The 25,186-nt window shown below is 41.8% G+C and overlaps 1 protein-coding gene across 1 annotated transcript in view; it reads right to left on the bottom strand.

Moving 5' to 3' along the window:
• The window catches only part of LOC120979029 (NUAK family SNF1-like kinase 1), a 30,697-nt gene that overhangs the window by 4,853 nt on the left and 658 nt on the right, over positions 1 to 25,186 (bottom strand). Inside the window, exons 2-4 of the mRNA XM_040407540.1 lie at positions 14,105 to 14,225; positions 8,466 to 8,617; positions 2,171 to 2,236 (exon numbers count right to left, since the gene is read on the bottom strand). Of these exons, the coding sequence (XP_040263474.1) occupies positions 2,171 to 2,236; positions 8,466 to 8,617; positions 14,105 to 14,225 (339 nt within the window). The remainder of the gene's footprint in view (positions 1 to 2,170; positions 2,237 to 8,465; positions 8,618 to 14,104; positions 14,226 to 25,186) is intronic.

Consider the following 25,186-nt stretch of genomic DNA (forward strand, 5'->3'; position numbering starts at 1 on the left):
CTCACCACCTGCGGATGGCGCTGTTTTCTGGAAGAAGGCAGCCATGTTTTTTTAATCTTGTACAATAATCCCTTTCATTGGCTTCCTACTAGATAAGCCCTATTGTGAGATCGGATATCGCGGGCATGGTACAGCGCTGCGGAATATGTTGTCGCTATATAAATAACAGGAAATGAATAGTTTACACAACGCGGCTGCCCATGTGTAATCACGTTCTGCCTCCCCCACATGTCACAACGACGACAACAAGACTTAAGAGCCAGCACCGGAGAAATTACAAAGGATCCGGATTGTTTCCTTGAAAGAGAAATTCCAGGAATGCTAATGCATCCTGCGATATACCGGGAATAGAATGAATTGCTGAAGACGGATCCAATTAAACACTTTTTTCCCCCCGTGCAATAGTAAAACACAGACATTCCCGGCATTCTTCTGCACAATGTTAAACCTGCTATACCTTCCATAAAAGGCGCCTGCACCAGCGGGATGTTAGTCAGTGGCAGATTCAGGATATTTTTAGCTATCCCATGAATCTTTCAGCTATTTCTGCCTGGTTGCACTTGAGCTTTTTAATACATGGAAAATAGGTTGATTTTTGGTTCTGGGTGAAAAATAGGTTCACTTTTTTGGCTCCGGAAAGGTTATTTAGTTCCCACAATTTATCACTGCACTTGGACGTTAAGGAGCTGGCGGGGTGTCCGGCTCGGAGTCCATTAGCATTTCGGCTTGTTGCAAGTAATAGTCCTGTCTGGAGGATGGGAGATTGTGAAGTTTTGGCAGAAGAAAATGTTTTGGGGGAGTGGGGGGTTGCAATATTTCGAAAAGCCTCCTTGATTTAGAAAAAGTCTTGATCCTTCTTGCATTATGACAAGGGCAAGATTTAGGTTGTTGGTGGTGTAGACCCCACCTCTGGGTCTCGGAGTTTACCTAATCATTACTGGAGCAAAGATGTATGAGATGTTGATGCGCATGCTCGTGGTCATCTTCATGGCCGTCTACGGGAGTTATGGACCGTGCATGGTCACTTCGGCACCTGGATAGGATCACTGACTCTCATCAAGGAGGTGGGTGGTGGAGGCCAAAAGGCATGTGTCCTCTCCATAATCCAATCCTGGTTATGCCTAAATGATACCATGAGCATTGCCTGCTGCCAGTGGTGTACATTATACTTGCAAAATGTTTGGGAGAGACATCCAGGGTGAGAGCTGTGAGGTGTGTGCCAACATTTTTTCAAGGCATACTATGTCCTTTCCACCTTTTTTCAGAACACCCTTCCTTTAAGGTACCCACACCATCAATGTGTGTTTGGAGCAGGATCGGACAGGCCCACCAGAGTACCAGAGGATCCTCCAGTGGGCTCAAACTCTGACAATAATGGAGCCCTAATAAAACAGGGCCCTTAAGGTCCTATATACACAAAGGGTGGGCACTCAGAATAATTTCCTCTGGTGGGCCCTAGGGACTTTAGTCCAACACTGGTTTGGAGTTTGGGAGTCCAGGAGGTCGTCCCTTTTTCTGGGAGCCTCCCAGACATTCCCGAAGAGTTTTCAAGTGTGGTGGACATACCATAGTAGCAGAGCATGTAGCTCCTATGGGCCCTTGGAGAGAAGGGGACCAGCTCTGAACTATTAAGTAGTGAGGACCTCTCTTAGTAACCCATGTTCGCAAACGGAGAGTAGAGAATTATCTCAAGGGTTGTGGAAAGAGCATAAGAGGGGAAACAAACACTCTTATGTCCTGGGAGGCAAAATTTTGATCTTTGCTATGGGGCCCCATCTCTTGTATGTTCAACACTTACTACACTTACTACATTTCCATAAAGAACATTTTGCCCACAATTCTCCGGTGTTTGAGTTGATCACAGGTTGTTAAGTGGGTTTCATTCTAAAATGAATTTTCCTCGATTCCTCTAGCTCCCAGTCCTCCTTGGATTTTGGTGGTATTTGGGGAAAGTGATATAACAGTGATATCTGTAGGGTGGGATATATCTACATTAGTGGCAAAATCCTATTCCCAAGTCATCTCCATTTGTAGGGCAGTTGGCCGACAATCGATCAGATTGCAATCTGATTGTCGGTCACATCCAAGTTCCAGGCCCCACATTCGGATGTCCTGGGTCTGATGGTTTTAGTTTATTTTTTTACATTTTTTTCTCAGTTTCTCCACTCACCTTTACATTTAGGTTTTCATCCAAGAGGATATTCTCCAGCTTGATGTCTCTGTGCACAATTCCATTCTGAAAATAAAAATATAAGAAGATTAAGAATAATCCAGTAATAATTTTGAATATTATCAGTGCTGGATTATCAAATATTCTCAGATTATCTGTTTCTCCCATACACAAAGACACATTGATCGTGTCTGGTATTGCATCTTAAATCAATTGCAATGAGTGGGACTGATCTGCAATATCACACTCAACCTATGGACAAGTGTGGCGCTACATTTGATAAGAAAGCAACCATGTTTTTCTAATGATGCCTAACTGAGATCTAAAGCCATAAAAATAAACCTTAAAGGGGTTGTCTCGTCTGAGATATTGGTGGCATTTCACTAGGATGTGCCATTGATGTCATATGGGTGCATGTCCCACCTCTGTGATATCTCTAGAATGGAGAGCGCAAAGCACATGTACGGCGTGCACGCCATTCATTTCTATGGGAGTTCAGAAAATAGCCATAAAAAGGAATGGAGAACGCACTGTGCAAGCGCGGCCACCGCTCCATTCACTACTATGGGACTGCTGGAGATATCCGAGTCAGTGCTCTGCTACTTTCGGCAGGCCCATAGAAAAAAATAGAGGCCGTCTGCGCATGTGCGTCCACTCTCCACTCACTTCGGGGGTCTCATTCTAGAGAGAGGTGGGACCCACACCTATCTGACATTGGTGGCATATCATAGCAATAGGCTACCCATGTCTCAGATGAGGCAACCCCATTTAAAGTAAGGGTATACAACTCATAACAACCCTTAACCAGGTAGGGCATTTTGGGGTAATAGATAGGTTACCCCAGTCAGGGGGGCCCTCTACTAGCCACAGCAAGCACAGTGTCCTGTCCTAGAGGGTTGTTAGTATACACCTACAAAATCAAGTGAGCCAAATAATTAAATACCCATCATAGGGCTTCCCATAATGCTCCTTCCTCTTCCTCCATAAACAGGAAGTTATCTACCAGAACATCTTATGTAACTTCCTCTTCCTGTCCCAGAGACCAGAACAGGAAGTAGTAGTCTATATTGTGGTCAAGTCTGACATTTCCAACAATGAAATCAATGGAACAAGTTAACTCAAGAATAATATATATATATAGATTTTTTTTTTCCTTTTATGATGTTCGGCAGTTTCATAGAAAGTCATAACTGGAGAAGGAGGATTTATCGTCAGTGTCGGACATTTTATTATTTCCAGTGGTCACTGCCAGCAGTAATAATGTATTGATTGAAAGGAGAGGAAGCTGAAATGAAGAGCATCTCGCTGGAGATAAACACACACCGGTTACCCAGGAAACAAAAGCAATGTTTCCCTAGACAGCGGCGTGCCAGAGCGGCAGACGTGTGCTGCAAAAAGTCAACCTTATGATGGAGAAAATTCCAGATAATGTAATAACCGCAAAAATATACATGAGTGTACTAATTAGATAATAAGAGGCAAAACCTGGGCTACAGATGCAGCAGAACTGAATAGGTCACTGCTCTTTTGTGCATCAGGATAATTCACAGAAATGGATTAACAGCAGTTTTGTTTATGTAGGACTGTGTGTCTCCATGGTTACAGACTACAAACAATCCCTGTGTTGTCTGACCCAGCAGACATTGTGTTACTTTTTTCCATCTGGCCCCTCTGCTACAGTCTGTAGGTTATCAAGAAGAGAAGTGACGCATGATTACGGAATCAGAATGCACATTTTTTTTTAGTTTATATCCATGAAGACACATATGGGGTCATTTATTATGCCGAAACACATCTATATTAGGCGTATTTCAGGCGCAGAAGGCGGTGCAATGGTTAGTCAGGCGTAGAAAAAGGTCTAGATGTAAGACAGCTCGGAAGCCGTCTTACATTTAGAACTGGCGGAGGATCCACGGATGTTACGTAGAGGCCGGCGCCTCTTCATGACTTCGGCTTAACCACCGCCTAAAACGCTGGTCTTAATAAATGTGCTCTATAGTTCTGCATAGGAGCTGTATGCACACAATAATTTTTAATCAAAACTATCTGTAAAGTTGCTTCATTTTTGTATTTTAGATGCACATGAGCAACGCAAATTAATTAAAAAGTGCACCCACTTCTCATCAAAGACAAATCCTGTATGTGAAGCTACCCCCTTGCAAACAGCTGGAAAATGGCTTTAACTGCTCATTTTCCCTACAGTGGCCACTACTGGAGAAATGTAGTATTACATCTGGACGCTCAGATGAATGGCCACCTATGTAATGGCGGTTATGGAGCCCATAAACTGAGGGGCCAAAACTATTTGCCCCATAGTTCTTTCAAGTAATGTGAAGACTCCAGCTCTACATTAGCAAATATGGGCAGGGGGGGCAGCGGAGGATGACGATCCATGAGATGATTCACAGGTAAACAACTAGCGATTCAGCAGAACTGCAAAAATAGCGAAGAAGCATAGAAAACATGCTGAAAATCAGGGCCAAGAAAATGTATTTTTAGAAAATCAAATCTCAGCCCCTGGCTTTTTATAGACTTAAGTGGCCAGAGCCGAAACACATCTTAAGAAAACATTTCTGCAAGGAAGAAGTTATCATAAGGATTTAAAAGATTTTATTGGGGGTCATTTATGATTTTGTAATATCCACTCATTGACTTACCTTTCAAATCACCCCACCCCATGCACTGATGGTCTCGTGGTCATTGCTGCGGCCACTTATTGGCCACCTCAGTTACATTTCAAGAATGCCATTCATATTTGCCAACTTTCAACCTGCAGCAGAGGGTATGGTGCGGTAACCAAAAGCGACATTGTGCTACCCCTTTAACAGACCCCATCCACTGCGCCCCTTCTCGTACGGCGCCCTACCCCTTTCTTCACAAAGTGGAGCGAAACCGCAAACCCAGTTTAGACCCATTAAACGGAGCTGGACTGTGAGCAGACACCCACCAAGGTTTCCTTTGGCTTCCATCCAGACACCACACCAAGAAAGGATATGTCCTTTTCTGGGTCTATCGCGGTTATAAACCGTGCCGAATTCCACCTAAGGTGGTTTTCATAAATCTGCCACAATGTCACTATGCTCGTTCAGAGCCTGGGCCTACTGGAGGATCCTCTAGTGCAGGCATGGCCAACCTGCGGCTCTCCAGCTGTTGTAAAACTACAACTCCCACCATGCCCTGCTGTAGGCTGATAGCTGTAGACTGTCCGGGCATGATGGGAGTTGTAGTTTTGCAACAGCTGGAGAGCCTCAGGTTGGCCATCCCTGCTATAGTGCTCCGGTAGGCCAGTCCAGCCCTGCATCTAAATCCAGCCTTGAGTCCAAGCATGCAGATTGGTGGATGATAGGGTTTGTAGTCTGTGTGCAGTATACATATCCTAATCTCTGTGGAGGCGGCCAGTTGCAAATTCCTGACTGGCCAAGTCCTAAAATAAACTCCCCACGGCTGTCATGTTATATAAATCCCCTGTCCGCACGCGGCATAGGTACATTCTATACCACTGAATCACCGCGCAGTATTTAATCGTGAAACGTCTCTTCTATAAACCCAGACTCTATCATGTTTGCTAAACTTAAATCAAGAGATAAAAAAAATCCTAAGGTTTTGGAAGTAAAGCAGACGGCTCCATATACACATCTCCCGGTGGCGAAGAATTAGGCATAAATATACAGTAACCCATAGTAACAAATCAACAGCGGGGCCCCCCTTTACAAGGGCCAAGAGACAGCATGGAAACAAGGAGCTTAACTACATCATACCCTCCGGAAACATCCTAATATCAACTATTTCCCTAGTAGCTCGTTGTGACGTCAAGCTATAGCATCAGCTACGGTATTATTTAGGCACTGTATGGTGGTATTAAAGCATGAAGCATCTGGCATTGCTATATGATCACTGTTTTCATAGTATTATTATTTGTCACTGTATAACTGTCTTGTGCTCACTGTATGGCAGTGTTATGTGCTCACTGTATGGCAGTGTTATGTGTTCACTGTATGGTATTGTATGTGCTCACTGTATGGCAGTGTTATGTGTTCACTGTATGGCAGTGTTATGTGCTCACTGTACGGCAGTGTTATGTGCTCACTGTATGGTATTGTATGTGCTCACTGTATGGCAGTGTTATGTGTTCACTGTATGGTATTGTATGTGTTCACTGTATGGCAGTGTTATGTGCTCACTGTATGGCAGTGTTATGTGTTCACTGTATGGCAGTGTTATGTGTTCACTGTATGGTATTGTATGTGCTCACTGTATGGCAGTGTTATGTGCTCACTGTATGGCAGTGTTATGTGTTCACTGTATGGTATTGTATGTGCTCACTGTATGGCAGTGTTATGTGTTCACTGTATGGCAGTGTTATGTGCTCACTGTACGGCAGTGTTATGTGCTCACTGTATGGTATTGTATGTGCTCACTGTATGGCAGTGTTATGTGTTCACTGTATGGTATTGTATGTGTTCACTGTATGGCAGTGTTATGTGCTCACTGTATGGCAGTGTTATGTGTTCACTGTATGGCAGTGTTATGTGTTCACTGTATGGTATTGTATGTGCTCACTGTATGGCAGTGTTATGTGTTCACTGTATGGCAGTGTTATGTGCTCACTGTATGGCAGTGTTATGTGCTCACTGTATGGCAGTGTTATGTGCTCACTGTATGGCAGTGTTATGTGCTCACTGTATGGCAGTGTTATGTGCTCACTGTATGGCAGTGTTATGTGCTCACTGTATGGCAGTGTTATGTGCTCACTGTACGGCAGTGTTATGTGTTCACTGTATGGTATTGTATGTGCTCACTGTATGGCAGTGTTATGTGCTCACTGTATGGCAGTGTTATGTGCTCACTGTATGGCAGTGTTATGTGTTCACTGTATGGTATTGTATGTGCTCACTGTATGGCAGTGTTATGTGTTCATCGTATGGCAGTGTTATGTGCTCACTGTATGGCAGTGTTATGTGCTCACTGTATGGCAGTGTTATGTGTTCACTGTATGGTATTGTATGTGCTCACTGTATGGCAGTGTTATGTGCTCACTGTATGGCAGTGTTATGTGTTCATCGTATGGCAGTGTTATGTGCTCACTGTATGGCAGTGTTATGTGTTCACTGTATGGTATTGTATGTGTTCACTGTATGGTATTGTATGTGCTCACTGTATGGCAGTCTTATGTGTTCATCGTATGGCAGTGTTATGTGCTCACTGTATGGTATTGTATGTGCTCACTGTATGGCAGTGTTATGTGCTCACTGTATGGCAGTGTTATGTGCTCACTGTATGGCAGTGTTATGTGTTCACTGTATGGTATTGTATGTGCTCACTGTATGGCAGTGTTATTTGTTCACTGTATGGCAGTGTTATGTGCTCACTGTACGGCAGTGTTATGTGCTCACTGTATGGCAGTGTTATGTGCTCACTGTATGGCAGTGTTATGTGTTCACTGTATGGTATTGTATGTGCTCACTGTATGGCAGTGTTATTTGTTCACTGTATGGTATTACAATATGTTAATGTATGGTTTCATTATTTGGCACTGCAGGGTAATGTTTTGTGCTGACAGTTTGGTATTGTTACATATATGGCATTGCAATTTGTTCAGTATATGGTAGTACTATTTGGCATTGTGATGTATTCAGTGTATGGTATTGTTATTTATCACTGTAGTGTATTTTATGTTGCTGTCCAGTTATGTGAAAGGGGGGCTTCTGATTCCCCTCAGGCACCAGGGCCCAGGTGCGCGCTTTGTAGTTGGCACTGAATGGTACTGTTATGTAGTAGTACATGCAATTTAATTAAGGTTTACGAGGGAGAGATGTAATGTGTCCTCAAATGACTTCCTGGAAGAATGAAGTCATTTTATGGTATAAAACTGCTTATTTGATGCCTATTTTGGAGAAGCCGCGGCGCAGCACATGTTACAGGATTACTTCTTGCATCCAACCATCCACAAAGATTTGTGGTTGAGCGTCCCGAGGGCTCACACGAAAAAGGAGAGAAGGGGCCCAGCCTCGGTAATATGGCTTTCTAACATTGCCCTCAAATCCAGAAACATGCGCGCTGCAGCTCTGCCTGGTCAGATTGGCTGCTGTGCACAAGCACAAGCCCACCATGAACTCAGCGCCTAGAGAGCTGATTTCTATTACGACATGGCCAGAATGATTACAGGCAGCTTAAAGGTTATCAGTGGATCAGGCTTTTACAGATGACCTCCATGCTGACGGTTTCACCCGTGCTCCAGGCCTCAATAAACATGGAAGTTTTGTGACACACCTGAAAAAATGCTAAACATGTTTACCTTGTGGCAATAGTGAACAGCGGAGACAATTTGTCTGAAGAACCTGCGGGCATCGCTCTCGGGGAGCTGGTGCTTGTTATTTATGAAATCGTACAGTTCTCCATTGCTGGCGTACTCCATGACGATGATGATCTTATCTGTGCTCTCAAACACTGCAGAAGAAGAGGGAAACTTTATAGCGTGCCTATTGTTACATTGTGCCTATAGTGTTTTATTTACAGGCTTCAGCTTGTGTGCTCTCCAACCTGCTGCTCCCTCTCCCCTCTCACAGCATGCAGCCTCACAGAAACTGAATTAAAGGGGCATTCTGGTTGTTACAAGTTATGTCCTTTTCACAACCCAGGGGTTAACTATTATATCGGTGAGGGTCCTATCGCTGGGACCTCCACGATAACGAGAATGCACACCCCTTACCTCTCGGAGCCACCTGGTATGAACGGTGCTGAAGATCAGGCATGCAAACTGCTGCTCTATTCATCTCATAGTTCCGGAAATAGCCGAGAACCGTACTCGAGTGTTTCCAGAATTCCCGTAGTGATCAGTGGATCTGCAGTGCGCATGCTCGACCTGCCGCTCTGTTAATTTCGGGCGGCTCCGAGTTATAAAAGGTCCCCATTCTTGGCGGTAGGACTCCAACCGATCTAATAGATATCTCCTATCCTGTGGATGTAGGATAACTTGTAACAATCATAATAGCCCTTAAAGAAAACTGAAGCTGCATCCCCCTCCTCTCCCATCCTACTCCTAACCCTGTAATTCCTAATAACCCTCTGTGTTTAGAAAAACTTTCAGTTAATAAAATAATATTAGGGAATTGCTATTTATTCAGTTGTCTAATACAATAACTTCTTTTTCTGTAAAACTAAACTCAAAAATATGCAAATGTATCGGTAATTTTATGAAAAATCAGTCACAGCTGTTAGCACTTATTAGAGGAATATACCACACCTGACACTGAGCGATTTAATAGCCGTGCATTGTACATTCGCCATACCAGACATTCTGGTTCGTCCATGATAGACCGTGAAATGCAATTTTACACATCCTCCCTTTTATAATCTTTCCCTGCTGTTAAAATTTGTCATGGTCTTATTCCGTCTGGAAGGAGCCCTGCACGGCCCTGGACACACTGCTACAAGAGCAATAGCCAGTGTTAACAGCCTCGTCTGACATTTACAAGGCACAGGTTTCAAAGGACGTATTGTAGCATCATTTTATCAAACCCTGTGTATATGATAGAATTGTCTGTCATTTCATAGTAGTTATATTCTTGTACATAGGAGGCAGTATTATAGTAGTTATATTCTTGTACATAGGAGGCAGTATTATAGTAGTTATATTCTTGTACATAGGAGGCAGTATTATAGTAGTTATATCCTTGTACATAGGAGGCAGTATTATAGTAGTTATATTCTTATACATAGGGGCAGTATTATAGTAGTTATATTCTTGTACATAGGAGCAGTATTATAGTAGTTATATTCTTGTACATAGGAGGCAGTATTATAGTAGTTATATTCTTGTACATAGGAGGCAGTATTATAGTAGTTATATTCTTGTACATAGGAGGCAGTATTATAGTAGTTATATTCTTGTACATAGGAGGCAGTATTATAGTAGTTATATCCTTGTACATAGGAGGCAGTATTATAGTAGTTATATTCTTATACATAGGAGCAGTATTATAGTAGTTATATTCTTGTACATAGGAGGCAGTATTATAGTAGTTATATTCTTGTACATAGGAGCAGTATTATAGTAGTTATATTCTTATACATAGGAGCAGTATTATAGTAGTTATATTCTTATACATAGGAGCAGTATTATAGCAGTTATGTTCTTGTACATAGGAGCAGTATTATAGTAGTTATATTCTTGTACATAGGAGGCAGTATTATAGTAGTTATATTCTTGTACATAGGAGCAGTATTATAGTAGTTATATTCTTGTACATAGGAGCAGTATTATAGTAGTTATATTCTTATACATAGGAGCAGTATTATAGCAGTTATGTTCTTGTACATAGGAGCAGTATTATAGTAGTTATATTCTTGTACACAGGAGCAGTATTATAGTAGTTATATTCTTATACATAGGGGCAGTATTATAGTAGTTATATTCTTGTACATAGGAGCAGTATTATAGTAGTTATATTCTTGTACATAGGAGGCAGTATTATAGTAGTTATATTCTTGTACATAGGAGGCAGTATTATAGTAGTTATATTCTTGTACATAGGAGCAGTATTATAGTAGTTATATTCTTGTACATAGGAGGCAGTATTATAGTAGTTATATCCTTGTACATAGGAGGCAGTATTATAGTAGTTATATTCTTATACATAGGAGCAGTATTATAGTAGTTATATTCCTGTACATAGGAGCAGTATTATAGTAGTTATATTATTGTACATAGGAGCAGTATTATAGTAGTTATATTTTTGTACATAGGGGCAGTATTATAGTAGTTATGTTCTTGTACATAGGAGCAGTATTATAGTAGTTATATTCTTGTACATAGGAGGCAGTATTATAGTAGTTATAGTCTTGTATATAGGAGCAGTATTATAGTAGTTATATTCTTGTACATAGGGGGCAGTATTATAGTAGTTATATTCTTGTACATAGGAGCAGTATTATGGTAGTTATATTCTTGTACATAGGAGCAATATTATAGTAGTTATAGTCTTGTACATAGGAGCAGTATTATAGTAGTTATATTCTTGTACATAGGAGGCAGTATTATAGTAGTCATATTCTTGTACATAGGAGGCAGTATTATAGTAGTTATATTCTTGTACATAGGAGCAGTATTATAGTAGTTATATTCTTGTACATAGGAGCAGTATTATAGTAGTTATATTCTTGTACATAGGAGCAGTATTATAGTAGTTATATTCTTGTACATAGCAGCAGTATTATAGTAGTTATATTCTTGTACACAGGAGCAGTATTATAGTAGTTATATTCTTGTACATAGGAGCAGTATTATACTAGTTTTATTCTTGTACATAGGAGCAGTATTATAGTAGTTATATTCTTGTACATAGAAGGAACTATTATAGTAGATATATTCTTGTACATAGGAGGCAGTATTATAGTAGTTATATTCTTGTACATAGGAGCAGTATTATAGTAGTTATATTCTTGTACACAGGAGCAGTATTATAGTAGTTATATTCTTGTACACAGGAGCAGTATTATAGTAGTTATATTCTTGTACATAGGAAGCAGTATTATAGTAGTTATATTCTTGTACATAGGAGCAGTATTATAGTAGTTATATTCTTGTACATAGGAGCAGTATTATAGTAGGTATATTCTTGTACATAGGAGACAGTATTATAGTAGTTATATTCCTGTACATAGGAGCAGTATTATAGTAGTTATATTATTGTACATAGGAGCAGTATTATAGTAGTTATATTTTTGTACATAGGGGTAGTATTATAGTAGTTATATTCTTGTACATAGGAGCAGTATTATATTAGTTATATTCTTGTACATAGGAGCAGTATTATAGTAGTTATATTCTTGTACATAGGAAGCAGTATTATAGTAGTTATATTCTTGTACATAGGAGCAGTATTATAGTAGTTATATTCTTGTACATAGGAGCAGTATTATAGTAGGTATATTCTTGTACATAGGAGACAGTATTATAGTAGTTATATTCCTGTACATAGGAGCAGTATTATAGTAGTTATATTATTGTACATAGGAGCAGTATTATAGTAGTTATATTTTTGTACATAGGGGCAGTATTATAGTAGTTATGTTCTTGTACATAGGAGCAGTATTATAGTAGTTATATTCTTGTACATAGGAGGCAGTATTATAGTAGTTATAGTCTTGTATATAGGAGCAGTATTATAGTAGTTATATTCTTGTACATAGGGGGCAGTATTATAGTAGTTATATTCTTGTACATAGGAGCAATATTATAGTAGTTATAGTCTTGTACATAGGAGCAGTATTATAGTAGTTATATTCTTGTACATAGGAGGCAGTATTATAGTAGTTATATTCTTGTACATAGGAGGCAGTATTATAGTAGTTATATTCTTGTACATAGGAGCAGTATTATAGTAGTTATATTCTTGTACATAGGAGCAGTATTATAGTAGTTATATTCTTGTACATAGCAGCAGTATTATAGTAGTTATATTCTTGTACATAGGAGCAGTATTATAGTAGTTATATTCTTGTACATAGGAGGCAGTATTATAGTAGTTATATTCTTGTACATAGGAGGCAGTATTATAGTAGTTATATTCTTGTACATAGGAGCAGTATTATAGTAGTTATATTCTTGTACATAGGAGCAGTATTATAGTAGTTATATTCTTGTACATAGCAGCAGTATTATAGTAGTTATATTCTTGTACATAGGAGCAGTATTATAGTAGTTATATTCTTGTACATAGGAGCAGTATTATAGTAGTTATATTCTTGTACATAGGAGGCAGTATTATAGTAGTTATATTCTTGTACATAGGAGGCAGTATTATAGTAGTTATATTCTTGTACATAGGAGCAGTATTATAGTAGTTATATTCTTGTACATAGGAGCAGTATTATAGTAGTTATATTCTTGTACATAGGAGCAATATTATAGTAGTTATATTCTTGTACATAGGAGCAGTATTATAGTAGTTATATTCTTGTACATCGGAGCAGTATTATAGTAGTTATATTCTTGTACATAGGAGGCAGTATTATAGTAGTTATATTCTTGTACATAGGAGCAGTATTATAGTAGTTATATTCTTGTACATAGAAGCAGTATTATAGTAGTTATATTCTTGTACATAGGAGCAGTATTATAGTAGTTATATTCTTGTACATAGGAAGCAGTATTATAGTAGTTATATTCTTGTACATAGGAGCAGTATTATAGTAGTTATATTCTTGTACATAGGAAGCAGTATTATAGTAGTTATATTCTTGTACATAGGAGCAGTATTATAGTAGTTATATTCTTGTACATAGGAGCAGTATTATAGTAGTTATATTCTTGTACATAGGAGCAGTATTATAGTAGTTATATTCTTGTACATAGGAAGCAGTATTATAGTAGTTATATTCTTGTGCATGAGGGCTAATAGAATTTACTAAGAATTGCTGTACAATGGTATAATCTATGTAATATGTAAGAGCAATGACTGATATAATTTCCCATCTCTCATGCTCTGCTGATTTCCAGCCTTCTTATGTGGCCAAATGGGCCTTTAAACCCTTCAGGCATCAAGTTCTGGATGGAAACTGCTTGGCACCCCATAGATGCTCTTTTCAGATGCTGAACCAGCAGGCACTTCAGATACACTAGATATGAGGGCCTGATAAAAATAAAAAAAAGTATCTAGTAAATTGTGAATGTACTGTGGCTCTGGATGAGACTACAGAATTGTAACTGAACTAGATAAGTAAATTAAACTTTTTGCAAAGCTCAAAAATTTCTCAAAGAATTCCAGTGTGTCAGTGATAATGAGTAGCTCCTTTTATGCATTGGTATGACAGACAGAAGTCTCCTAGAACAATCCAGCTACTTAATCCCATTAAATGGAGGGATCTGTGGTGTCTGGGGAATCCATTGCTTCTGACGTACTAAGTGACACATGCCCCGGGGTATTTACTGACCTTCGAAGACCTGTATGATGTGCTCGTGTTTCAGCAGCGCTGTGATCTCAATCTCTCGCTGAAGATGGACCCTGTCCAGCTCATCTGTGATCTTGTCTTTTTGAATTACCTTCACAGCAACCTGAAAAAAAATCAAGCAGTCATTTATAACTATGGGGTGTCTTTAGAAAAGTCCTAAAATGTTCTCACTTTTCAAGATCTCTGCTTGCTGAAAATTACCCTGGCCTAGTTCTGTTCACACGGCTGATGATTTGCTACAATTATCTCCAGTCTAGCCCTTCCTTTGTATGCTTTTCTGGGACTATTATATTGATGACATAGCCTTGGGATAGATCATCAATTTCAGATCAGTGGGGGTCTGACTACCACCACCCCCACCGATCAGCCGTGCTGCTGTGCTCGGGGACAGGATAGGGGATAAGTGTCTGATCGATGCAGGGTACAACCACAAGAACGGGGACCTGTGTTCCCCCATTGGAATGGTGGTCTCCATGCCCCCTTCTGCTCCTTTCAGCTCTGTGGGATCGCTGTAGATAGCTGAGCGCCGGTCAGAGGATTATCCTGTATGATGTGGATAGGGGATAAGTGTTTGTAATGGGAAGAACTCTTTCATGTTATTCATGGCAGGAAATCAGGCAAAATCCTTGCTCCCATGATTACTTCCTTATCTCGCATATCTTTATACTGTGGTCTGTCAGGTTCTGTCGAGCTGCGCTATTATTTTTTCCCCCGCAAAAGTGACAGAATCTGCGATGCAAATGTGAACATAGCCCAACGCTGCTGTACTGCGATAGGCTGCTGGCACGCGCTGTGCTTACAATATGCAGTGGTATATATATTGATATATACAAACACTGTATATATAGTGACATTAGAGCTGGAATATTTGGCTTCTGCAGATACAATGGAAATCCAGCCCACGAGGCCAGAGCGTTACATAATCGCCAGCAGCCTGATCTAATTTTACCATTTTGCAATCACCGTCCAGTCACAAGGTCCTTGTAAACAGCTCCAGCCCAGTAAACACCATCACATGGTGTCACACCAACAGAGGGGAAACACGTTTATAATGCCCCCCTCACTTCTAACCCCTTCAATTCCAATATCTCTGTTTGCTTCTAGTGAATGCAAACATTCTGGTTAAGGGCTCATGCACACGACTGTTGGCTGTTTTGCGGTCTGCAAATTTAGTATCCGCAAAACACTGATCTCAGCCGTGTGCATTCTGCATTTTGCGGAACGGAACGGCTGGCCACTAATAGAACATGTTCTATAATTTTGCAGATGGCACCGAACGGACGTGCTAATGCGGACAGCATTGCAAGTGGGATGCGGACCCAAACCATGGTCGTGTGCATGGGCCCTAACATCCATCCTAATCTAAGGGTGGGAGCACACGGTGCAGCTGCCGCATGCAGCCAAATCCTGTGTCCCATTCAGTCAGCGGAGCTTTAAAATAGCTTGTTAATTGGCTGCGCATTTCAGCTGGTTTTACTCGCAAAACCACGTAACTAATTGTGGGGTATAAGGGCACTATTGCTAGCAAAAGTGTGACACCAATCAACAAGTTACTTGATAACCCGGGGCAGGGCTCCGGATGTGCAGAAGCCGATCTGTCCGCTCGTACCCTTAGGCCTCTTGCACGCGAACGTTGTGTGCCCGTGGCCATATTGCGTCCCGCATACGGCGAGTCCGCAATACATGGGAACCGGCCCGTGTGCACTCCGCATCACGGATGCGGACCCATTCACTTGAATGGGTCCGCAATCACAGAGATGCGGAACGGAAGCACGGATCGGAACCCCACGGAAGCACTACGGAGGGGTGCCTCCGCACCACAAAAAAATAGAACTTGTTCTATTTTTTTGCACTGCGGACGGATAACGGACCCATTCAGCCGCAAATTACGGTCCCCAATGCACGGAACGGATGCACAACGTTCGTAGTTCCATTCATGTGAATGGGGTTGTTTTTGGGTTGTTTTGGTGACAAGCACATGGATTTCTGCACGTTCCAGAAAATTTCTGCTAAAAAATCTGCAGTATGTGAAGGGAGCCTAATACAATTGAGGATTGTTTTTTTTTGTTTGTTTTTTACAATTGTATCTGGTCTGGACAATCCTCTGTGAGCTACATTTTGATTGATACATTTTATTTGCACTGATACATTGTAAGGCTTCGTTCACATCACCATTCAGCCTTTCCGTTCTCCTGCTCTGCTTAGGAGAAGGCACATAACTGAGCCAAACAGAGCCTAAGGACCCCCATAGACTATAATGGGGTCCGTTAGGTTTCCGCTCAGAAGATGATTTTGAAGCGGAGACAAAAGTCCTGCATGCACAACTTTTGTCTCCGCTCCAAAATCATCTTCTGAGGGGAAACCTAACGGACCCCATTATAGTCTATGGGGGTCCTTAAGCTCCGTTTGGCACAGTTAACAGAGCAGGAGAACGGAAAGGCTGAATGGTGATGTGAATGAAGCCTAACTATCAGAACAGGAGATACAGATTTACACTGCTGGTGTATTGTATTTAGGATTGTTTAAACTGGATACAACTGCAGCAGACCCTCAGATGTGACAAGTAATAGATCGAGATGGATGTTAGCAACAATGTTTCCATTTAATAGAAGCAAGTGGAGTTCTTGAAAAATGGAGCAATTGAAAGTCAAGAAAGTATATCAGACGGCGATGGTGAACAGTCCACGGCAATGGCCGTTTGTCCGCCGTCACATAATCCAGACAATGCCTGAAGGGTTGCCATCAATTAGGCTACGGTCACATGGCCGGTATGTCTGATCCGGCACAAATGCCAGCTGTCGTCTGGACAAAAAACGTTGCGTGCAATGGTATTCGTCCGGTTCAAAGCAGGCATTTATGCAGGAAAGCGGCTGGATCACCAGCGGACCTCAGTACCGTCAATAGGGATCCAGCGGCGGAACCGCAGAATCTGGCATTGCCGGATCCGGTGAAATCTGGCAGGCTGGTATCTGCTGGAACAGCCTGCAGGATCCGCTGCTGCAGATGTGAACGCACCCATAGCTTTTTGTGGATTTTTAATCATTTCATGTCTTATTCTGCTTGTTATTAGGTTTTTACTTTTACTTTGCAGCTGCTTCTGTAGAAAGTGACTTCCCTCCCCCTCGGCGCTGGCACAAGGCTTCTTACTAAGTGCGTCACAAGCAGCAAGGAACCCAGACTAAATAGACTAGTGCATAAATATACACACCGCCGGAGCTGGGCACGAACAGCTGCCCACAAGCAGGTGGTGGCCCATTATCCTGCACGACTACAACACTCAGCATGTTCAGAGTTGTAGTTTTGCAACAGCTGGAGATCGCTGTGGGAGTGGAATCTAATGAACTTAATTCCTCGCCTCTGGGGTTATGCTGTGCGCAGGCGACACTAGTATCATAAAATAGTCACCGACTACCGGATGGTTCGGCCTGTACTGGGGTCTATAGGGGGCGATGACTGATATCACAGACCCGTCCTCAATAAATAAAACATCCCTGGTGTCATTACAGGAAGATCGGTCGGGTTACAAGAGGTAAAGAATCTCGGTCATAAAAAGTTTATTTGACAAGCCTGAGATGGCCGATGACAGGGAACAATAGAGTCAATGAGTTACAAATTACAAAATCCTCGCCGTCAACCGCTTGTGAATGCAGTTCTTTCACCACATCAAAGGCTGGGGTCCGTAAATTTTAGGTTTACGGTTCCTATGTGGTTCATTTACCCTAAGCAATTGCCTGTAAGCCGCTTCCAAGTAGCTCTTAACACCATGCGGTTTTATGTCTAATGTCTTAATATATTTCTATATCTTTTCTAGCAAATCTCATGCATAGAGACAGATTTTAAAGAATAACTTCTTTCTTCTTGGAGCCACCACTAGAGGGAGCCAATTCGCTAGCTGCATACAGTTGTATTATAGAGTTTTGTGTGTAAACAGTCTGCACTAATCTCCTGAGCTCCCTCTAGTGGTGACTGCAGGTAGACAAAACTTGTATCAATTACCTATATCTCTATGCAGGGGATTTGGAGTTCTGTATCTGAACAATTGACCCGTGACCCCTGTAAAGATATATTAGCACTGAATTTTAAAACTAGTTAGGGTAAAAAAAAAAAAATTAGTCTAGTATAATTATTACGTGTGATGATAAAATTGCATAAGCAGCTACTCCCTGTTGGTGCAATCACTCCTGCAGGAATATAGAAGTTTTCATTGATTATTACCTACACCATATTAATAAATATTCAGCAATATCGCCACCGGTGGGCGTTCTGCAGTTTTGCAGTGATAAGACCTAGAACAAGAACTGCTTCTACAGAGATGTTCTTATGGAGAGCTATGACTAGGAAGCTTTTATCTGTCGCCTGATAACAGTGGACAACTCAGCTGCTTCCGACACACTTAACCACATCCTCCCGCACACAATGTGTCTGCTGCATCATCGAGACCATGTGATAAGAGCCGCACATAGTTCACTGCAGGATTCCCATCTCATTCATTAGGAATTTAGGGCTATAAATAGAACGTTAGTACCCCCAGATCAGTATGCTATAACTATTCTTTACAGCCATACTGTACCCTCCAAATGTAATGTCTGTACATAGTGATTCCACCAGCAGAATAGTGAGTTCAGCTCTGGAGTATAATACAGGATGTAACTCAGGATCAGTACAGGATAAGTAATGTAATGTATGTACACAGTGACTCCACCAGCAGAATAGTGAGTGCAGCTCTGGAGTATAATACAGGATGTAACTCAGGATCAGTACAGGATAAGTAATGTAATGTATGTACAGAGTGACTGCACCAGCAGAATAGAGAGTGCAGCTCTGAGTATAATGCAGGATGTAACTCAGGATCAGTACAGGATAAGTAATGTAATGTACACAATGACTGCACCAGCAGTGATGAATTAACACATGTGGAATTATATACATAACAAACAAGTGTGAAACAACTGAAAATATGTCATATTCTAGGTTCTTCAAAGTAGCCACCTTTTGCTTTCATTACTGCTTTGCACACTCTTGGCATTCTCTTGATGAGCTTCAAGAGGTAGTCCCCTGAAATGGTCTTCCAACAGTCTTGAAGGAGTTCCCAGAGATGCTTAGCACTTGTTGGCCCTTTTGCCTTCACTCTGCGGTCCAGCTCACCCCAAACCATCTCGATTGGGTTCAGGTCCGGTGACTGTGGAGGCCAGGTCATCTGGCACAGCACCCCATCACTCTCCTTCATGGTCAAATAGCCCTTACTTTCAACGTTTTCCCAATTTTTCGGCTGACTGACTGACCTTCATTTCTTAAAGTAATGATGGCCACTCGTTTTTCTTTACTTAGCTGCTTTTTTCTTGCCATAATACAAATTCTAACAGTCTATTCAGTAGGACTATCAGCTGTGTATCCACCTGACTTCTCCTCAGCGCCACTGATGATCCCAACCCCATTTATAAGGCAAGAAATCCCACTTATTAAACCTGACAGGGCACACCTGTGAAGTGAAAACCATTTCAGGGGACTACCTCTTGAAGCTCATCAAGAGAATGCCAAGAGTGTGCAAAGCAGTAATCAAAGCAAAAGGTGGCTACTTTGAAGAACCTAGAATATGACATATTTTCAGTTGTTTCACACTTGTTTGTTATGTATATAATTCTACATGTGTTAATTCATAGTTTTGATGCCTTCAGTGTGAATCTACAATTTTCATAGTCATGAAAATAAAGAAAACTCTTTGAATGAGAAGGTATGTCCAAACTTTTGGTCTGTACTGTATATATATATATATATATATATATATATATACATACACACTACAGAGGACAGTATACGGATGGATCTGGATAGATTGGAGGCTTGGGCAGAGAAGTGGCAGATGAGGTTTAACACTGATAAATGTAAGGTTATGCACATGGGAAGTAATAATGCAAGTCACCCGTACATACTAAATGGTAAAACACTGGGTAACACTGACATGGAAAAGGACCTAGTAATTTTGGTGAACCACAAACTAAGCTGTAAAAACCAGTGTCAGGCGGCTGCTGCCAAGGCCAATAAGATAATGGGTTGCATCAGAAGGGGCATAGATGCCCGTGATGAGAACATAGTCCTGCTACTTTACAAATCACTGGTCAGGCCACACATGGAGTACTGTGTACAGTTCTGGGCCCCTGTGAACAAGGCAGACATAGCAGAGCTGGAGAGGGTTCAGAGGAGGGCAACTAAAGTAATAACTGGAATGGGGCAACTACAGTACCCTGAAAGATTATCAGCATTAGGGTTATTCACTTTAGAAAAAAGACGACTGAGGGGAGATCTAATTACTATGTATAAATATATCAGGGGTCAGTACAGAGATCTCTCCCATCATCTATTTATCCCCAGGACTGTGACTGTGACGAGGGGACATCCTCTGCGTCTGGAGGAAAGAAGGTTTGTACACAAACATAGAAAAGGATTCTTTTCGGTAAGAGCAGTGAGACTATAGAGCTCTCTGCCTGAGGAGGTGGTGATGGGGAGATCACTAAAAGAGTTCAAGAGGGGCCTGGATGTATTTCTGGAGTGTAATAATATTACAGGCTATAGCTACTAGAGAGGGGTCGTTGATCCAGGGAGTTATACTTATGCCTGATTGGAGTCGGGAAGGAATTTTTTCCCCTAAAGTGAGGAAAATTGGCTTCTACCTCACATGTTTTTTTTTCCTTCCTCTGGATCAACTTGCAATATAACAGGCCGAACTGGATGGATAGAGGGCTTTTTTCAGCCTTATAAACTATGTTACTATGCACACAGTGACTCCACCAGCAGAATAGTGAGTGCAGCTCTGGAGTATAACACAGGATGTAACTCAGGATCAGTACAGGATGTCATGTAATGTATGTACACAGTGACTGCATCAACAGAATAGTGAGTGCAGCTCTGGCGTATAACACAGGATGTAACTCAGGATCAATACAGGATAAGTAATGTAATGTATGTACACAGTGATTCAACCAGCAGAATAGTGAGTGCAGCTCTGGAGTATAATACAGTATATAACTGACATGTTATAATTTGTGTTTTGTCTGTCTCTTTAAATCCAGATCTGCACGGCTGACCACATTTCAGGGACCACCATTGATGAAAGGGAAAAGTTTTTCTTTCTATCCCCCCAGGAATCACTGCCTCTGATTTCTTTATATAAAAATCTTCCTGTCTACTCTGGGAATTCGGCTGGAATGTTGGCAGTGGCTGAAGTCATCCAGATTCCTTCTAGCACATTCTGGGCTAAGAATAAGGAGAAAATAAAGGTGGGAAAACAGCAAAAGGGAACGGAAAAAAATCTCATGCTGTTAAGATAAACTAAATGGGTCAGCTTTCATTTTAACATCGGGAAAACATGTCTTGGAAAAAAACAAAAAAACAACCATGTGCTGCAAAATTCCGGCATCAATTGATCTGATAACTACTGGATTATAAAACATTCTGGAAAGCTAGAGGATGCTTACAAAGTGAATATCCAGAAAATCTCAATTTCCAGCACAGAACTTCAGTATGCGTAATGCAGAAGACAAAGCAGAAGGAACCTTCTACAAGTGACTATTACATAGATTTGTATGGCCGTCCAATAATCCAGAATGTTTTATAATCTGGGATTTATTAAAATCTCATTGATGCCAAATTACTTAAATATGCACCAGAATGCAAGGACCCTTCAAGGCAAACATGTATTTCTTGCAGAAGCTGGTTAAAGGGGTATTATAGGACTTTGCTATTGATGGTTTATTCTCAGGATAGGCCATCAATATGTATACAAAGCATTGACAGAAGACAACTTGAGACCTGAGATTTTTTTGGATTTTGGGCGTTATACTTTTGCTCTCTGTCTTGTTTTTTTTTACACCATCCAGTAGCAGCTGTGCGGCGGGCACACGTGGGCATGGCCGCAGAGCATGTTTAGACGAGTCAGCACCTCGTTCCTGCACAGCGGATGACACATTTTGAGGAATTCTTGTTTTTTTCAGCATCGCACTCTTTACCTTTATCTTCACATATGAGACATACTGTGTGGTTCATATGTGGTGGGCACAATTTCAGCACGACAACCCCTTTAACATCCCAGACTTGCTAATCTATGAAAACTTAATTCCATTAATTCTGCATCCGATACTCCAAAAATTTCAAAAATCTGGCAAAGTAATCTAAAATCTCACAAAACAGTAGAGTTTGATTACTGTGTACAAGGTGACAGGGGGATTCACAAGTGGGGGTGCAGAGGCTGTAGTTCTGGGACTGAGATGATGACCTATCGTCACAATAGGTCATCAATATTAGATAAGTGGGGTCTGAAATCATGTAAGCCTGCCGATCAGCTATTTCGGGCAGCCACCAGTGCCGAAAGCTATACAATGGATGGAAGGCTCTGACCAGTCCGCGATGTAGCTTCCGGTACTGGCATACTGCAGCTCACGTGAATGAGAGATGAGCTGCAGTACCCCGACACGGCCACTACGCAGTGTATGGAGCTGTCTGCTTCCGGCTCTGTCCACCGCCTAGTGGCGGCGGCTGCCTGAAACGGGTGTTCTGTAGGGGTGCCAAATGTCTGACCCCCAACAATCTTATACTGATGACCTATCTTCAGGATAGGTCATCAATAAATGTACGCGCACCAACCGTAGGGCCGCCGTACGCAGAGGTAGGACCCATTCACTTGAATGGGATCCGAGATCCACATCCGATAGTCTGCACCGCAAAAAAAGTACTTTTTTGCTGTGCGGAGGCACGGACAGAAACCCCACGGAAGCACTCCGTACTGGTTCCTTGGGGTTCCGTGCCTCTGTTCTACACCACAACGTCCGGATTGATGACCCATTCAAGTGAAGGGGTCCACATCCGTGATGCGGTGCACAAACCGCCTGTGCCCGTATATTGCCGACCCGCTGTTTGCAGGTCGCAATACGGGCACAGCCGGGCAACGGCCACGGGGATGAGCCCTTAGTACGAGAAAATCACATTAAGATGGGTGCTGGATGATGGACTCCCACCGATCTGATATTGGAAACTTATCCTGAGGATAGATCATCAATAGCGAAGTTTTCGAAAAAAAAACCTTTAAGAGGACCCAAAAAGTTTACTTTCGCCCCAAATAATGTGTGATAATTTGGAGGGGGGGGGGGGGGGGGGTCCTTCCTGCAGATTTTGCCTTGGGGTCCAGGAGCCTCAAGTAATTGCTCTACAACCAGACCCAGTTGGCATTACTTCGTCACCAGAGCCGTCGCCAGCCCCTGCCCTGCACTGTACACACTTGCCACCTTTTCCGCTGGCGCATAAGGCCCATTTTCTACGTATCAAACAGCTGTTCTGGTCTTGGGCCGGGGGGATTTGGTCTATTTTTAAAGGCACAGCGATGCAAGACTATCGGCTGACTTAATATTTCCATCTGTGCCAAACAGTTTGTTTAACTTGGCGCGGATGAGGCATGCTGCGCCGCAGACTCCCATCGCATTCCAGCTCCGTTCTGGAGATTTTTCAGCTTATAATCACCGAACATTGTAAATTTGAGAATCGTTGACTACAGATAATCCAAGATTGTTCCTTATAAGCCAAAAACCTAAATACAGGCACCCCCCCCCTTCCCCATCATACAAAGCAGTCCAATAGTTCTTCAGTTTTCACAGGTCCAGGAAACTGAGATATAAGGAGCTATTTGCATGGTCTTCATATCATAGATGTGACATATGCATCGCTTCCGAAAAATTAGGTTAGTAGTTCACTCCAGGACTCCATGATATGACACAATGGAGCAAGTTTAGTGTCGCAGGGGACACAAATATACAGGCTGATAAAATTGGTCGCAAAATGTGCCAAATTTTTCAAAATGGCGCCTATGGCGGACACATTAGGTGGCCACATATTAATATTTGGCACTACACATTTATTTTACTCCTCAAAACTGACACAAAATTCACCACACGTAATAAATTTGGCGCTCGCTTTGTACTTTACTGCCTTCCTTTCCTAGACAAATCTAGCGCATTTTCCTTAGTAAGGGCTGCGTTACACCAACAGATTATCTGACCAATATCTGTCCAATCAGACCGATAGCTGGTGTGTATAACAAAAGATCTGCGTGTGTAAACGGCCATCTGACCAATGATTGGTCAGATAATCTGTTGGTGTAATACAGCCCTGAAGGCTCCCTCCATTAGTCCTCGCCTAGACAAGAACTGGAGCTGTTGCCTATAGCAACCAATCAGATGTCAGCTTTTTAGTCAGGTTTGGAAATGAAAGCAGCGATCAGATTGGCTGCTATGGGCAGCAGCTCCACATGCCTATAGCAACCAATCACAGGGCAGCTTTCATTTTTCCAGAACAAGATACAGAATGAAAGCCAGTCTCTGATTGGTTGCTGTGGGCAACAAAGATCAGTTTTTCTTTCGGTTTCATAAATCTCACTTGTTAAATCATGAACAAATGCGACGCCTGCTGTTTGGTGGTCTAGTGACTGTCCAAATCTTGTCAGTCCTGACTTTATCTCTAGGCCGCAGACATTTACCCCCAGGGGCTGCATACCAAAAAACAAAGATTAACACAATTATATGTAAATGACATTATTCGCCACCACACAGAGCGGCTCCCAACTCGGCGTCAACATATTCCCCCGCTGAGATGAAGATTCCTATAAGTAACTCTCCGTAGACACCATACAGTATGTCACATGCGCAAAAATGCAATCCGGAATCGCTACGACTCCATCCAGACATAGCAGTGCTGAGTCCATCAGACGTAGTGGTGCTAACTTTGTCATTAACCCTTACTACTATGGACGTATGTTCACAACACATGGCCAAACCTATCAACCACCGAAAGACGTGTTATGTCTACATAGGAGGATAAGCGTCAGTCTGATGTATCTGATGACGCTTATCCTTAGGGTAACGAAAATTCCCAGCAAACATCAAGGATATACAGTATAACAGACCCCATTGAAATCTGTGGGACCTGCCGTCAAAAATCTCATGGCTATGCACAGTCCCAAAGAGTTTAAATGACAAACTCAGCTCTGCTACATCTGCATCACAGTTTCCCCCTCCGATATGC

The sequence above is a fragment of the Bufo bufo genome, chromosome 9, assembly GCF_905171765.1.
Source record: "Bufo bufo chromosome 9, aBufBuf1.1, whole genome shotgun sequence".
Taxonomy (NCBI): Eukaryota; Metazoa; Chordata; class Amphibia; order Anura; family Bufonidae; genus Bufo; species Bufo bufo.